Below are 16,811 nucleotides of genomic sequence, written 5' to 3'. Positions count from 1 at the left end.
GACAAGGGAGGTGACCACAGGAAGGTTGGCTTGGGGACACACCACCTGTCACCTTAGAGCACCTCTCCAAATTAACCTCTGTGGAGAAACCCCAAGGACCTGACATCTGGCCACCGTCCCAAGGGGAAGCCTGGATGGGGTGGGTGGAGGGACTCACTTGATAAGACCTGATGGTGTTGGGAAAGGTTTACGCCGTTGCCCTGGTAACGAATGACGCACATGGCATATTAATTTCCTAGGGCTGCAGTAGTCATAGTCTTGGGTGGCTAAAAACAATAGAAATGAATTCTCTCACAGTTCAGGAGGCCAGAAGTCAGAAGTCCAGGTGCCGGCGGGGTTAGTTCCCTCCAGAGGGTCTGATGGAGGAATCGAGAAATCACTCCTGCCTCTTCCCTCGCTTCAGGGGGTTGTCTGCTCTCCTTGGCATTTAACCAGAAGGTTTGTCACTCCCACCTCTTCCTCTCCCTGTATCACACGGGCTTCTCCCTGTGTCGCTCTCTCCTCTGTGTCCAAACTGCCCCCTGCGTTCCCTTTTTTTTTTGGCTTTCTTTTAGGGCCGCACCTGCGGCATATGGAGGTTCCCAGGCTAGGGGTCGAGTCAGAGCTTCACTTGCCAGCCTCCACCACAGCCACTGCAACACAGGATCTGAACTGAGCCTGCGACCGACACCACAGCTCATGGCAACGCCAGATCCTTAACCCACTGAGGAGGCCAGGGATTGAAACTACGTCCTCATGGATGCTAGTCAGATTTGTTTCCGCGGAGCCAGACGGGAACTCCCTTTTTTTCCCTTTTTTGGAAACGCTGCTGCACATGGAGTTCCCAGGGCCAGGGATCAGATCTGAGCCACAGTGGCCACCTAGGTCGCAGCTGTGGCAATGAGGGATCCTTAACCCACTGTGCCAGGCCAGGGATCGAACCTGTGCTCCAGCGCTCCCAAGACACCACCAATCCTGTTGCACCACAGCGGGAACTCCAAACTCCCTTCTGTTTAAGGACACCAGTCCTTGGTCTTGGGGCCCATCCTCATCCAGGATGACCCCATCTTGACCCGATTACATTGGCAAAAACCCTTTTCCATATCAAGTGACATCTGAGGTTCCCAGTGGAAATGAACTTGGAGGGATACTGCTCAACCCAGCACAAGTGATGCCAGTTACACGCACGGGCATGCCGCTGTGCACCTTCCTCCAGCCTCTGAACGCCAGAGCCCCCACCACATTCCCCAAGCTGCTTTACACAGTCCCATGCTAGCCTGGCCCCCAGGTGCCCAGGGCTGTCGTGGGATGGGGGGGCGGGGGGACGGGGACTGGGACGTGGGGTTATTTAATGAACATTTTATTGAGCACTCTGTGCACTGGGCACTGCCCTACGCATTGCCCTGGGCACTAGAGGTACAACTGCAAACACATTCCCTGTCCCTAGAAAGCAAATAATGTTGGGGGCCCCCTCCAGGATCTCTGAGTCAGAAAGATGGGCAGGAACCAACCCTGAGGCTGGGGAAGGGCAGCCAGGGACAAGCAGAGAGGCACTGTGGTGTCTGGAGGTGCTTCAAGCAGGAGGGATCAGCTTTGCCTGAGATGGGCTGAGGAAGGAGCTCCGGACTCAGCAACTTCCGGGGTGCTGGCAGAGCACCCCAAACCCAGCAAGCACTCACTCCAAAGAGGGACTGCCTCCACAGGGAGCTCCCTGGTGGCCCAGCAGTTAAGGATCTGGTGTTGTCACTGCTGTGGCATGGGTTCCATCCCTGGCCCTGGAACTTCCGCATGCTGTAGGCATGGCCAAAAAAATGGGGGGGTGGAGAGCCTCCAGAAATCCAGAGGGGTAGCTGCTCTGAGCGGGAGGGTAGCTTTCTCATGTTCTCTGATGAGAAAAATGGATTCACATTCTTTTTTTTTTTTTTTAATTCATTTTTTGGCCAATGGTATATGGAAGTTCCCAGACCAGGGATTGAATCCGAGCCGCAGCTGTAACCTATGCTACATTTGAAGCAATGCTGGATCCTTAACCCACTGTGCCAGGCTGGGGGTCAAACCGTGCTACCACGGAAATGGTGCCAGGTCCTTAACCCACTGTGCCACAGCAGGAACTCCTGGATTCTTATTCTAACATGCAAACAGCCCCACACCAGCCAAGCCCAGATCGGAAGAATCATGGCTCCGTCATCTGCTTTGAAACAACTTTATTAGAAGGCTGTTTTCAATGACAACTTCCAATTCTTTCTTAATTCGCTTTGTCACCAATTCCAGTTATAACTATTTATATATAACAGTAATTTTTGCATTGATCTTTGCATCCTATTTAAATTGTCCTCATCAGACCATTCCGGTGCAACAGAGGGGTGACTGCACAGCTGCACGCTGACCAGCATTACTGAGCAGGGGCAGTGGGGCCCCGGACAGAGGGAGCCCGTTTCACAGGTGCAGGTGGGGAGCCCGCTGCCCTCTCCTCCGGCCCCCACCCCAAACTCACAGTGATGGGTGCCTCACTGTCTTGTCATTCGAAAGGGTGAATAAAGAAATCCTCCCAGTCCAAGAAATGGTTTGGACATCTGTCTTCAGGGCTAACATTTCTCCCACGCTTCCCACCTCCTAGGCAAACCCTTGGATCCGGAAGCTTCCTGGGTGCTGGTCCCAGCCGGACCTGCCAAAGGGCTTCCTCTGCGGTCAGGGCCCTTCTGTCTTCTTGCCTTTCTTCTGTCGCCAGTTCCGAGAGGAATTTCTTTGGACAGACACGACGGTCGTGGCGAGAACGGTCACGTCACTCCCACGGCCCCCCCTCCTTCCTCTCCCCACCCCACCTTGCAGGTGTTGGGAAGGTACAATCAACCGTGAACATAAATACGAATAAAAAATGGACTTGAAAATGACAGGCTATTAATTAAACAAATCTATAAAAATAGTTAGGACATAACTCTGTTAAATAAATACGAAATAAATAGGCTCCAAGCAGTGAGATACGTTGAAGCAGTGGAATGTGAGGCTGGTCCCACTTTGCCCCCGTGGGGATTGGACACGAATCCCCCGGCGCGGAACAAACAGACGTTAATGCCATCAGCCGAGCCACCGGCTCCCTGCTCTTCCCTCTGGAAGAACGCGGAACTGCACCTTTGTCCAGCTTGTCTTTCTGAACCAAACCCTTTGCCCAATGATACAAAATTAAGGCCTTGAACGCCTTTTCCTTCTTCCGCCAGGACCCACAGCCACCGGGCAGCAACTGCCCGTCCTGCTCCAACACAATGCCTGCTGCCCTCATACCAGCGAGGGGAGAGGGAGTTGATTCCGAGCTGGTGCCAGGCCTGACAGCGTCCGGGGCCAGCTCAGAGCCCCGGGAGCGCAGGGAGCAGAGGCCGTCTGGGTTCCAGGACCCGCAAAGCCATGCGCCAAGATGCCGGGCAGCCCCTCGCCCCTCATGCATGTGCCATCTGGGTGCCCATCAGCAGGGCCGTCAGAAGCCAGAGCCTGCCCGGCGGACTGAGGGCGGGGAGCGGCATGGGGAGTGGGCTGGTGGCCCTCCTCCTACCATTTCCAACAGCAGCGAGGAAGGAAGCAAGGTGGGCCCGGGGGCAGACGCTCGGCAGGCCAGAAGGCGGCCCGTGTCAGCCGGCTGGCTGCGAGGATGCTGCGATGGAAGAACTAAGCCGGCCCCCCAGCCGTGCTTCTGGGCAGGTGCTGCAGGAAACATTCCGTCCCTGTGTGCGCTCGCGAGCCCGTGTCCTGCTGAGCCCTGGTCCCTGAGGAATACCCATAGGTCTTCCCTGGAACGGACGTGAGGGTCGGCCAGGGTCAGCAGGACACACCCAGTGGGCCTGCGGCTCGCCCCACCCCCTTTGCAGGCGCATCCCAGGGTTTTCACAGCTTGGCTTAAGTCAGCTTAGTGTTGGCACATTCACAGAATGAGATGGCGACACATCCCAGGGCTGCAGGCCCAGGATCAGTGAGTCCGCGGGCGGGCTGCCCTCCCTCCCGTCACCGCGACTGCACTCCCAGGGTGATCTTCAGATTCTCGTACACCACGTAGCTGATGCTCACGGCCGGGATCACCTTCATGAAGTTGGGGGCCAGCCCCCGGTACAGGCCGAAGGCCCCCTCGGTCCGCAGGATCTGTTTGAAGAGGCTGCTCATGCTCACTTCCGGAGCGCCCTCGACCGAGGCTGTGGGGAGAGAGGCCGCCCGTCAGAGGCCTTTCGCCAGCTCCCCCCTCCATCCCAGCCTGCCCGGGAGAAGGACCCCTGGGCGCCGACGGGCCAGGGCCCAGCCTTACCTTGGGCCTGCATCCGGGTCCTGACCAGGGCCAGCGGGTAGCTGGCCAGCTGGCCACAGGTGCTGGACATGGTGCCACAGGCCAGGAGCACAAACACGCCGGGGTCTGCGCTGTTCACTGCGTAGCGCTGCAGCCAGGCGTTCTTGAGTGTCTGGAAGGGGCGAGGGGGAGGGGGTGAGCACAGTGCCTGCAGACCCCAGAATGGAAGCGCTTGCGAGGCAGTGAGCGTCTGGGCGGGGGAGCTGGGGGACAGTTATTGGATCCCCACAGGAGGCGTTTCCCCATCACATGGGATCTGCGGGAGGCCACTGTAACCCAATTCGCTTGGCCTGGGTTGGCCTGGAGCTTGCTGAGCTCCTGGCCCGCCTGCCCTTTGCTTTTGCTGTCACTAGGGATTCCTGCATAAGGTGGGGAGCGGGGAGGGGGCAGAGACAGCACCCCCCTTTCCCTCCCCAGGGAGCCCGACTCCTGTGCTCCGGAGTCTGCCCGCCCAGCCCTCGGGGGTACAGAACCTGGGGGTGCGGGGGCCAGGCGGTGTGACGGGAGACCCTTGCAACAGACAGGAGAGCCGGCGAGGAGACCAGCCTCTGATCTCGCTGGTCCCCAGGGGGTCTACCCGGCGGGGTGTCTGACCCACGGCTGGGAGGGGGGCTCTGAGTCTCTTGTGCTGCTCAAGGGGCTGGAGTCCTCCAGGGCTCACCTCGTAGACGGCGAGGTCTATCCCAGCATAGGGGATGATCCCGAGCATGTTGGGAACGTAGCCTTTGTAGAAGGCGGCCACGCCCTCGCGGGCCAGGATCTTCCTGGCACAGTCCAGCATGCCCGAGTACTGGCCCGTCTTGCGCAGAGCCATCCGGGTCTTCAGGACCTGCAGGGCCCAACAGGAGTGATGGGAGCGTGAGCCCCGGCCGCCCCCACCCTCGCCCGCACACGTGCTGCCCAGCCCAGGACCAGGGACCCTCACCTCCATCGGGTAGATGCTGCTCTGGGCGATGGCCCCTGCCAAGGACCCTGCCACCAGCCTCTCGTGAATCCTCAGAGTCTCCTGGTCAGTCCCCACGAGACGCTTGATCTGGAACAGGGAGCAAACAAACTGATACACTCGGAAATCAGAACACCTGCTCTGTCCCGCTCTGCCTCTCGGAACCTGTTGGGTTTAGCTGAGACCCGGTCTTCCTGGCACTTTATTTGTGTATTTTTGTCTTTAGGGCTGCATCTGTGGCATATGGAAGTTCCCAGGCTAGGGGTCCAGTTGGAGCTACAGCTGCTGGCCTACACCAGATCTGAGCCATGTCTGCAGCCTATGCCACAGCTCAGGGCAATGCCGGATCCTTTAACCCACTGAGTGAGGCCAGGGATGGAACCCACATCCTCGTGAATAGGAGTGGGATTCTTAACCACTGAGTCACAATGGGAACTCCCTCCCTAGCACTTTTTTTTTTTTTTTTGCTTTTTAGGGCTGCCCCTGTGGCACATGGAGGTTCCCAGGCTAGGGATCCAATTGGAGCTGTAGCTACTGGCCTACGCCACAGCCACAGCCACGCAGGATCTGAGCCACGTCTGCAACCTACACCAAAGCTCACAGCAACGCTGGATCCTTCACCCACTGAGCGAGGCCAGGGATCGAACCTGCATCCTCATGGATACCAGTCAGATTCGTTTCCGCTGAGCCATGACGGGAACTCCTCTCCCTAGCACTTTTGATGCTGCCCAGAAACAGAAGGACCTGGCCCCCAGTGGAACAGGGGGGCAGAGCTGGGGGCAGATCCAGGCCTCCCCCTCCCACTCTGGCCCTGCCGTATCCCTCAGGTACAAGGACTGGCTCCAGGTCCCAGGGAATCAACAGGGCAGGGACCTCATTCCAGGGGAAGCTCGGGAAGCGGCTGCCGACTGGTGACTCTCCCTGGACAGCTGGGTTCTCACCTGCTCATAGGCCATGAATTTGATGGCCGACTCGGGGGCAATCTTGAGGACGTTGATGCCGTTGCCCCGCCAGAGTGATCTGGCCCCTCCTTCCCGAATCATCTGGGTGAACCCACCCACGATGCACATGTTGTTGCTGCGGGAGGCGTGGACCTGGGGCGGGAAGGACAAACGGTCAGCATCAAGGTCAACAGACATGCTCTTCCTTCTTGGCCCTGAGACCAGCCCAGCACCCTGAGCATCAACCATGGTTACTCGAGGCCCAACGAGACTTTGCTGTGGACCGGCTGCTGCCGACATCATGCTAGACACGGCCCCAAGGACTACTTTTTAAAAATTAAAAAAAAAAAAAAAAAATTGAGCTTTTTTATTATGAAGAACTGTTAAACATAGATACGAGTTTAGAGAATTATATAAGGAGCTTCAACAATCACCAATGACAGCCAATCTGTGTCTCTCCCCGCAACAACCCCACTCCCCCCTGCCCCAACTCTCCCACTCCCACCCCAGGCATTGTGTCATTTCACCCAAGGTCTGCTATTATCTCTAAAGCATTCCTGGGGATTCAGTCAAGACAAACAAATGGATGAGGTGATTTGCTCGAACCCCTTAGTCTCCGGAGGAACTGAAGCCCTGGGGTTAAAGTGACTTGCCTGAGGTTACCCAGCTGGGAGGGTGGGACCCCAGGTTGGGTCCCAGGCCCGGAGCGCCTCCTCCCGAACCACCCTGCCTCCCTGATTTGGCAGTGGTAGGGAGTCCTCATTCTCCAGTCCACTGGCCTGGACCCGAGGTAGGCCCAGGGGGCCGAGGGGCATAGGGAAAGGATGACACCTTTTCTGAGCAGGGTGCATGGCACAAAAAGGGCCAGGATACAAGCCCGAGGACAAGGGGTGACCGGCCATCACAGAGACAACACTTTAGTCCAGCAGTGTGTCCTCAGATTGATTTCACAACCCTGCCCCGACACAGGTCCAGCTTATCTCTGTCCTGTGGACATAAGGTCAGGTGCCTGGCCAAGGGAGCAGTGTCCAGGCCAGGTGAGGATCTGCTGGCACCGCCCCACGTGTGACTTCTTCAAGACGCACCTAAGGAAACCAGTTCCTGCCACACCCCAGTTCTCACTGGGTCATGTGCCCACATTACCACCTTGAAATGTGACCCTGGCTTAAGGTCCTCAGATAAAATTAGATCAGCTATGTGCAAAAGGTCACCTGGGCCGGGATCTAATGTCATTCTTGCTTGAGCTACAATTCTGATCTGGGTTAGAAAAGTATGGGCCCAAAGCAGGGCCCCAGGCAATGGAGGGGAAGCCAGTCGGGCAAAGAGCCCTGAGATGGACACCAGACGTACCTGCATGAGCACCTTGAGTCTGTCCAGGGGGGCTGTGCAGGTTCTGGAGACGGCCCCCGCCCCGCCGCCGGCCACCAGGTGTCTCCACCACATCCCCGTCTGCCTCTCCTCCACTGTGAATTCATCGGGGACTGTCAGATTCTCACCCACATCAAAGATCTGTGAGGAAGGTGGGCAAAGAGAGGTCAAGCAGGCTCCCGAGGCCTGTGGCAGGCCAGCCGGCAGACGGCTGTGTCCACGGCCTCCCACTGTCCCGAGTGGATGACACCTCGAGGGACCACAGAGGGTGAGGCTGCACCCCCCCGACCTTCACGATGTGGAGGGGCCGAGCTCTGAGCGGACTGTGGCCTGGGCAGGGGGCGGGGGGCAGGTGCGGGGAGGCCCCCGGCTGGAATCTGAGCGCACAGCTGGAAGCACGCAGAGACAGCCCTTTCGAACCCGGCCAGGGGCTGTGGCAAGAACAGCTTACAAAGGCATGTCAGCTGAGGATCAGCAGCCTGGCTGTACAGAAAAGCTCAAGTCAGGGGTAAAAATTCTTCTGAAACCCGATGTGTAACCGGATCATGCTGGCAGAACATTATGCAAGGCTTCTGCAAACATGAGAGGGCCGAGATCCCTGCGTAACACCCTCTCTCCCAGGCCACAGCCCGGCTCGGCAGGCACAGCCAGCTCTGCTCCGACCCTGGGGCAGCCCATTCCTACCCATGCACCGTCCAACAGAGATGCCAGGGGTCCCTGAGGGCACACAGAGGAGGAGGAGCACCCACACCCTCCGCCCCCAGCCCGAGCCCTGAGTCTAGGGGGGACTCAGCTGTGATCAGGGGGCACTCAGCAAAGACTGGCAGAAAGGGCTGCTCGAACATGAAGGGGGCTCGCGGGCAGAGGTCAAGGGGGCCACTGCCAGGGAGCATGCAGAGTGCTGTGTGTTTCCGACCAGGGGTGAGGAGGTGAAAGAATGGTATGTGTGCAGCAGTGGCAACATATTCTTTTGTCACAGAGAGAAATGACACAAAAAGTGGGGGAGAAACTTCACAGCTCTGCAATTGGATCACTAATATTTCTTTCTTCTTTTCTTTCTTTTTTTAAAGGCTGCACCTGCGGCTTATGGAAGTGCCCAGGCAAGGGGTCAAACGGGAGCTGGAGCTGCCAGTCTACACCACAGCCACAGCACCATGGGATCCGAGCCGTGTCCGCAACCTACAAGACACCTTGCAGCAATGCTGGATCCTTAACCCACTGATCAAGACAGGGATCCAACCCACATCCTTACAGGTACTATGTTGGGTTCTTAACCTGTGGAGCCACAATAGGAACTCCTCCCCTAATAGTTCTTTTCTCTTCGTTTTTCTTTTGGGCCGCAGCATGCAGCGGTTTGACGTGGGATCTCACTTCCCAGACCAGGGACTGAACCCAGACAGCAGTGGTGAAAGCACTGAGTCCTAACCACTAGCCCACCAGGGAACTCCCAGGTATTTGATCTCTACAGAGTAGCCCCAGCTCCCTCCCAGGAGGGGGTCACACTGGCTTTGGGAGAACAAGCAGGATCAGGGAGCGGGGTGCTTAAAGTGGGCCTTAAGAAACAGGCAGCACGTGGAGATGGGAGGGCAGAGTTTCTGCAGAGGAAATCTGGCGTTTGCGGAATGGGCAGGCTGTTCAGGTTGGCCGGCGTGTGGGAAACAGAGGGAGCAGATGGCGGGCTGGCAGAGGAGTGGGCACCTCTGCTGCTGAAAAGCAGGCAAGGAGTTTCCGTTGCGGCTCAGCGGTAATGAGCCAGACGAGCATCCATGAGGATGCGGGTCCGTGAGCTGTGGTGGACGTCCCGGACAAGGCTCGGATCTGGTGTTGCTGTGGCTGTGGCCGCTGCAGCTCCGATTCGACCCCTAGCCTGGGAATGTCCATATGCGGCAGGTGCAGCCCTCAGAAGCAAAACAAGAAAAAAATTAAAAAAATTAAAAAAAAAAAAAAAAGGACGGATGGGGGGCCGAGGCTTGGGGAAGGGGGCCCCCTGAACCCGAGGCCCGGAGCGCGGGACTCACCGTGGAATGCTTCCAGTAGAGAATGATTTCCGGGATGTTCTCCACGGGATGCAGGAGGTGGTAGTCTCTCCACTCGTTCCAGTCGATGGTCATCGTGCCGTTTTTGTCCATGCTGCAAGACCAACGCACGGGTGCCCACGTGTCAACAGGCCCCAACTATCAGCCGAACGTCCCACCTCCAGGGGAGCCGCGGGCAGGCGTGTGGAAAGCACAGAGGGCGCCTCCGTCCCCACGAAGAAAAGGCAAGGTGGCAGTCACCCCCACTGTGCACACAACAACGGGATCTAATGGCCCACAAGAAGCCCGTTCTGATCAGGCACAGAAGGCAAGGAGGGAGGCGGTCCCCAAGGTGACACGGATACTTACTAGGTGACAGGGCCCCAGAAGTGGCCCGTTCGTATTCTGACACACAGACAAAGGAGGATGCAGAGGAGAGAGGAGAAACAACACAGATAAGTGCCCTGAGCGGATGTTAGTGAGGCAAGCGCACGGCACAGCACAGCACGAGGACGCGCCCTCCACAGCGCCGGGGAGCCAGGCCGGGAGCCTGCCGTCCCTGCCCAGCTGGCTTCGGGCCCAGGGGTCTGGGAAGGCTTGGGAGGGCAGGAAGCAGCTCCAGGGCTACGCTGCTGGATTTCCCAGCCCACCAAGGATGCTCCAGGACCACCGCGCCCCCGTGGGCAGCCTTAGCAAGGCTGATTACAGTGCTAAGAGGGAGTGACCCCAACGGGGGAGGGGGGGTTGCCCCTGCTCGGCCAGGCAGAGAAAGGGGCTCCTTGCTCGCCTTTCACCTGCCGAAACCACTAAACGCCCCCTCTTCCCCGAGTCCTCGCTTCACGGGTCGCTGGCACTTGGATGCCCTGCCAGGTGGGTTGGGACTCTGGGGCTGCCCTGGAACCCGGGGAGCGGCTGGCCTCTGGCAGGGGTTACTTATTCATCCCTTCCAAGCACCAGAAGCCAAAGTTCGCAGAAACTGGGTCAATACAGTGAACGGCAGCGCGGAGGGAGGCCGGGAACATTTCTTTCGTCACACGTTGGTTAAACCGGACCCAGAGGCTGGCTACGCACTCACCTCTTGAGAATTTTTTCTGCCTGCTGTTCAGATATCTTGACTCCCAGGTCCCGCAGAGACTGCATGATCTCTTGGGCATCGATGCGTCCTGGAACAACAAGGGCTGTGAGCCCGGGGCCAGGCTGGGGGAGAGACCCGGGACCCCGCCGGCCGCGGGCAAATGCTCACCATCGTTCTTTTTGTCCAAACTCTTGAAGACCAGCCTCAGCTTCTTCTCGTGATCTTGGAGATAATGGACAAACTCTTCAAAGTCTAGCTGCCCGTCGAGGTCTTTGTCGCCAGCTTGTACGATTTTCTAGAAAACAGAAGTGAGGTTTCGTCCTTGAGCTCACGCACCAGCTTCTCCCGTCCCTCGTGGGGCCCTGTCCCCAGAAAACAACTGTGCACGGGTCACGTGCCCTGAGACGTCCCCCCGCCCCACTCCAAGGCCACCACGTGGACCTCCGAGGGCCGGCCAGACCTCGGCCAAGAGCTCAGTGTGCTGCCCTCAGAAGCAAAAAAGGGAAGAGAGCCTCCGAAAGGAGCCTTGGTTTAGGGAGCCCTCCAGCCAGAGGCTGATGGGGTGGGCTTAGTTCAGTGTTCTGAAGATTAACTCATTCCACTGGATCAGCCACCCGGCTCCTTGGCTGCCCCGTCCCGGTGCCAGGCCTCAGCCCCACATGCTCTCTGCCCAACTGTGGCTCCTCAGCTGCCCCGTCCCGGTGCCAAGGCCTCAGCCCCACATGCTCTCTGCCCAAACGCGGGGTGGCCTTGGAGCTCCAGATTCCGCTTGAAACACCGCAGCTTGCTCTTTTGATCCCGAAAAGTGGCACTGGCCCAAGAACAATTGGGTGACTAGGGTGAAGGGACCGGGCAGCGCTGGCCCCTGCCCATGCCTGCTTGGCAGAAACACTGCCAGAGAGAACTTGGTAGGACAGAGAAGTGCGAAGAGCCCGGGGACTATTCTTGGGTCTGTGCTTCATGGCACTGCCTGTCTCTGATCCCAGGGGAGCTGGGGATGCTACAACCAACCTCAGCTCCTGAACCAGGAGCCGCGAAGCAGGGCAGCTCTCCGGAGGATTAGTTCAGTGATCCGGGGAGGCTTTAAGAGCCCCTGTGCCTTGGCAGCGAGGTTCCCAAAATCTCCGCCCTTGGCCGTGAGCTTTGTTCAGCAGCTGCAGTCGGCCATGAATGTTCAGCAAGTGGAAGTTTTCCACAAAAGCGCAAGCACCTGGCTTGTGCCTCAGGCCCTGCTAAATGCTTTACCTCTCGTAACCTGCTGAATCCTTGCAGATGGCTCTAGGAGGTAGGGACTATCATATCCCCCATTTTTCAGAGACGGGAACAGACACTCAGACAGGTTAAGTAATTTATCCGAAGTCACACAGCCAGGGAAGTGGTGGGCGGGATTCAGGCCAAGCCTGTTGGACTCCAGAGCCACCTCCCTAGAAGGTGGCTGCCTTTCTAGACGTTCATCTCAAGAAGGTGAAGGACACACGAGTCACTTTGACCCAGCAACACCCCAAAACCTAGGACCGAAAATCTCCTAAGGAAGGGGTTACAGCCTCCGTCTGTTGCCCAGCTCTCTTTGCGAGACACACATTCACTCTCCACAAACCAGTGTGGGTTTCACTGTCTTCTGAGCCACTGGGTTTGGAAACGGATGGACCCCTGGCTAGCTGGTGCTCTCCAGATCCCGTGTCACCTAACATGGTCCAAAGAGCCACCTGGGGGGTGGGGCTGGAATGTGAGACAGATGCTGGTACATGTTCTACCAGCTAACTGCCTGCAGACACAGACACTTGTGCTCCGCCAAGAATGACACCGATTACGTATAGGTTACCACCCTAGATTTATGATGGGGCGGAAATTGAATCTGCATGTCATTTAGGGAGGAGGCGAACACTAGGCGTGAAGCTTGTGGGTATCCAGGTTGCTCTGCCACCAACGCCATCCATGGGCCTTGTTGGGGTGGGTGCCCCTGATACAGACAACCCAAGCATGTGCTCATGCAGCTGATTTCAGATCTTCCAAGTCTGTGCTTCTCCCTCAGACCTATCTCCCTCCTAGGACCCAAATCGCCCTCCCTGCCCCCGCCCCAGGGATACCATCTGAGCTGCACTGCCATCAGGAGCACTGGGGGGGACCGCACAGGGTCTGATTAACAGAAAAGTCAGGGTGTCCTTTAGGAGGCAGGCCACCCCCACAGACTCTAGCTGTCTCCCCAACTTAAAGCAGTGATGATTTCTGCTGCCTCCTACTCCAGAGAGACGCCAGGGAAGGCTGCCCCACTCCTGCCCCTTGGTTGGTTTCACCTAGGGCACAGCCCTGTCACCTCCAACCTCCGAAGCCACGGTTCCAACTCCTGGGGCTCCAACAAGGAGCCTCCCCGCTGGCCTCTCTGCCCCCCAGCTCAGAAAGAGCCCCACAGCAGCCAGACCCGTGCCCCCACATCCTGGCCCCACACTCCTCAGAACCCGCCTCTCCGCAAAAGAATTCCTCTCCATCTCCCACAAATGCCTTCCCTGTAATTCCAGCCTTTCTGGGAAGTCACATGAGAGCCAGTCACGCCCTTGACGTAGCCCTTCAGCCGGCTCTCGCCACGCGACAGCTGCGGGAAAAAAAACCTGGCACGTTCAGAAACAGTGGGGACACGAGAGGCGGCAGGACCCTCTCCCCCGGCTCATCCATTCCCTCGGCCCACCCTGATGCGGCGTACAGACCTGCTTCCACTGGCGGAAGGTGGAGAACTCCTGGGAGGGGATAAAGACACTGAGTTTGAAGATGGATTTCAGCTCGGCGGGAAGCCCCTTGGACTCGAAGTACTGGAACTCGGTCTGAGCTTCCCCATGAGGGGCACATACAGGCACAGGCAAAGCATGCTGGCGGGAGCCGGTTCAGGCGGCGTGCGCACGGGGGAATGCTGCCCAGCCCGGCACACTTGCCCAGGATATGCCGGGGCACGGCTGTCATTGGCTGCCTGAGCCCTGCCCTTTTACTTAATTGAAAAAAGTCGCTCACTGTACTTCCCGCCCGCAGCCAATGAGCACAGGCCCCCGCGAGGAGGTGGAGGCGGCCGGCCGAGTGCGGAGGGATCAGGACTGACGTCACCTGCTCCCCAGTTAACCCTTCGGAGGCAGGCGGCGCATCCGGTCCTGCCTGGGGATCCTGCCCCAAACCTTTACCCTCTAGCTGCCAACCCCTGCAAATAAACAGAGCCTTTGGCTTGTTTTGTTTTTCTTCCACAAGGTCCCCAAACGCGTCACACAGTAGTGGTTTCTCCCCTTAGTAAATCATTCCCAACAGAAAGAGAAGTGGATGGAGGATCGACTCAGTGCTCACGGGTCGGGTGGTTTAGCCATGACGGGAGAAGCTGGTGGGGTCGGGAGTAGGGGGTGCGTCCTGGAAGTGGCTGGAAGGGGTCATTCAACTGCAGGGGGGCTGCCCCCCCGGGGGGCTGCCCCCCCCCCCCCCCCGCGCCGAGCCGGCTGAGCCCTGGACTCAGCTGCCTGGGCCACAGGGCCTTCTAGACTGTTTCAGCTGGCTCTAGGGATCTTTCTCATGCCACCTTGCCCATAAGCACCCCTTCCCCTGAAGGTGCCACCTGGGGACCCCACAAGAGCCAAGGGGCTGACATTGGAGGGGTGGGAAGAGGACATGCTAGGCCAAAGGTCATTGTGCGGGGGGGGGGGGGGGGGGGGGGGGAGGGGGGGGCTCCTCAGCAGCACCAATCTGGGGTCAACCCCGGGCCTCACTTAAGTCCCTCAGACCTAGTCTTTGTGGCCATGTCCACTCAGAACACTCAGAAGTTCAGGGGATTGTAGCTTTCTGGCCTAGAACTGTGCTGCTCCATACAAAAGTTTTTCAACTTTAAATGGATTACAATTAAAGGAAACTAGGGAGTTCCCTGGTGGCCTAGCAGGTTAAGGATTCAGTATTGCCACAGCGGTGGTGCAGGTTCGATCCCTGGTCAGGGAACTTCTGCATGCCGTGGGCATGACCAAAATAAATAAATAAATAAATAAATAAATAAATAAATAAATAAATAAAATAATAATACAAAAGTAAATGAAAGGAAAAATTCATTTCGGAGTTCCCGTCGTGGCACAGTGGTTAACAAATCCGACTAGGAACCATAAGGTTGCGGGTTCGATCCCTGGCCTTGCTCAGTGGAGTAAAGATCCGGCGTTGCTGTGAGCTGTGGTGTAGGTCACAGACGTGGCTCGGATCCCGAGTTGCTGTGGCTCTGGTGTAGGCCAGTGGCTGCAGCTCCGATTAGACCCCTGGCCTGGGAACCTCCGTATGCCGCAAGAGCGGCCCAAGAAATGGCAAAAAGACAAAAAAAAAAAAAAAAAAAAAAAAAAAAATTCATTTCCTTTGTCACATGGCCATATTTGAGATACTCAACAGCCACACAAATTCCCCATATACATCTCTATCATCATGGAAGGTTTACTGAGCAACACCGCCCTAAACTGTCCTGTTTAGGTGAGGATGAGAGAAAACCTCAGGCCCTGGGCCGTCAAGATCTGATCTTTATGTAAGGGCCAGCCCGCCACCTCCACCTCATTCCTCCCCCGGAAAGTGTCAGGTTCCTGCTGCAGAGAAGAGAGGACGACGACGTCACAGAGACGAAAAAGGAATCCATCTCGCCCTGTTCCTCTTACAGCCACTTCCTAATATAGACAAAACCTCACGACCAGGATGGGTGAAAACGGATGGGCATCGTGGGGGGACCCACCAAAGTACTTTTCTGCGTTCACTAAGAAGCTTTTAGTTAAGAACTGGAAAAAGGTTTTGACAGTAAGATACTGATGCCTCTGTGCGTCATTATGAGACGGATTTTAACAGCATATACAATATCTCGGCCTTTCTAAGAGAGACCTGATAACGAGTCTGTAAAAACAGGTCTTGCCCCGTTTCTTCCATCCACCAGGGTGGATCCCACGAGGTACCCAGAGGCAGCTCAGGATTATCCAGGCAGATTCCGGCTCAGCCTCCCCCGAAACCCCGGACACTCAGCTGCCTCTTAAGCCACCCAAATCCAGAACGTTCTGCCTTGGGGCTATTGTTACATACCTCCTATCTCTACGCTTGGGGTCCTTGAAGGCAGAACCTTAGTGCCTCCTTGCCTGCAAAGAGCCCTTGCCTTGCTCATGGAAGGTACTTGACAGAAGCAGTTTCTGAATGACCTCGGCAGGCCTCTGAGACCCCGAGAAACAAACACAATCACCCTTGATGAGGACCCCTCCGTTGCTTTTTTTCCCCAAGGGTCTGCGAAGAGAGTCTGCAGGGTACTTTAATCCACCTCAATGGACAATATATTACTATTTTTAGTTTAAAGGAAATAAAAAAAAAAAAAAAAAAAAGGAAATCCACATTTCTAAGTAAAAGAGCTGAACTTTGCTGAACTTCCTGTGTTAAATATTCACGTGTGCTTCTGAAACAAAAATGACACAGATCTGTTGACGTGTCTCTCTTTCCAATGATCACTCGAGTCCTTCCAACTCAAACTGGCAAATGTTTTGACTGAATAAATACGTTGTTCAACTGGAGATGCTCATTTCCCAATAAACTATAGATTTCAAATAATTCTGGTAAACTTCATTGTGCTATTGAGGGTTTGGGGGGTTCTTTGGGGGGATGTATTTACAAGACAAATCTGAGAAGAGATTTGGAAACGATGCCAAATGAAAGTGAAATCAATATTCAGGAGACAACAAAAAATTATGAACGTTTTATCTAACATGGGCAACTATCTTCTAGAAAAAACAGAACAGAATCTCTTTGATTATAACAGAGGCGCATGACGCTATAGGCCAATGAGGTCACAGTGTCAGGAAACATTCTCTGGAAAGTTCTGCACACATTTGTTAATTCTACCCTGATGTTACAAATCGTAGGAAAAAAAGAGGGCTCCAACGCATTTTCTTTTGCAACTGTCATCTTCACTGGACACACGTAAACTGGCGTATGTTCTTATTTATTTAAACCATCCACCCACCTGAGCTGCACAGGTCATGCAGAACTCCGTTCTCACACAGAAAATGGAACTTGGGAGTTCCCAGCGTGGCTCAGTGGTTTATGAATCTGACTAGGATCCATGAGGACTCGGGTTTGATCCTGGGCCTCGATCAGTGGGTTAAGGATCCTGCATTGCCGTGAGCTGTGCAGTAGGTCACAGACG

The 16,811-nt window shown here is 56.3% G+C and overlaps 1 protein-coding gene across 1 annotated transcript in view; it reads right to left on the bottom strand.

Moving 5' to 3' along the window:
* Positions 3,970-16,811, bottom strand: part of SLC25A25 (solute carrier family 25 member 25) — a 43,444-nt gene continuing 30,602 nt past the window's right edge. The window contains 9 exon segments of the mRNA NM_001164510.1: positions 3,970-4,154; positions 4,265-4,415; positions 4,965-5,132; positions 5,229-5,336; positions 6,188-6,340; positions 7,538-7,696; positions 9,574-9,685; positions 10,646-10,733; positions 10,814-10,940. Coding sequence (NP_001157982.1) covers positions 3,970-4,154; positions 4,265-4,415; positions 4,965-5,132; positions 5,229-5,336; positions 6,188-6,340; positions 7,538-7,696; positions 9,574-9,685; positions 10,646-10,733; positions 10,814-10,940 — 1,251 coding nt within the window.

Source organism: Sus scrofa, chromosome 1, assembly GCF_000003025.6.
Source record: "Sus scrofa isolate TJ Tabasco breed Duroc chromosome 1, Sscrofa11.1, whole genome shotgun sequence".
NCBI classification, from domain to species: domain Eukaryota; kingdom Metazoa; phylum Chordata; class Mammalia; order Artiodactyla; family Suidae; genus Sus; species Sus scrofa.
This window is presented reverse-complemented; position numbering and strand designations above follow the sequence as displayed.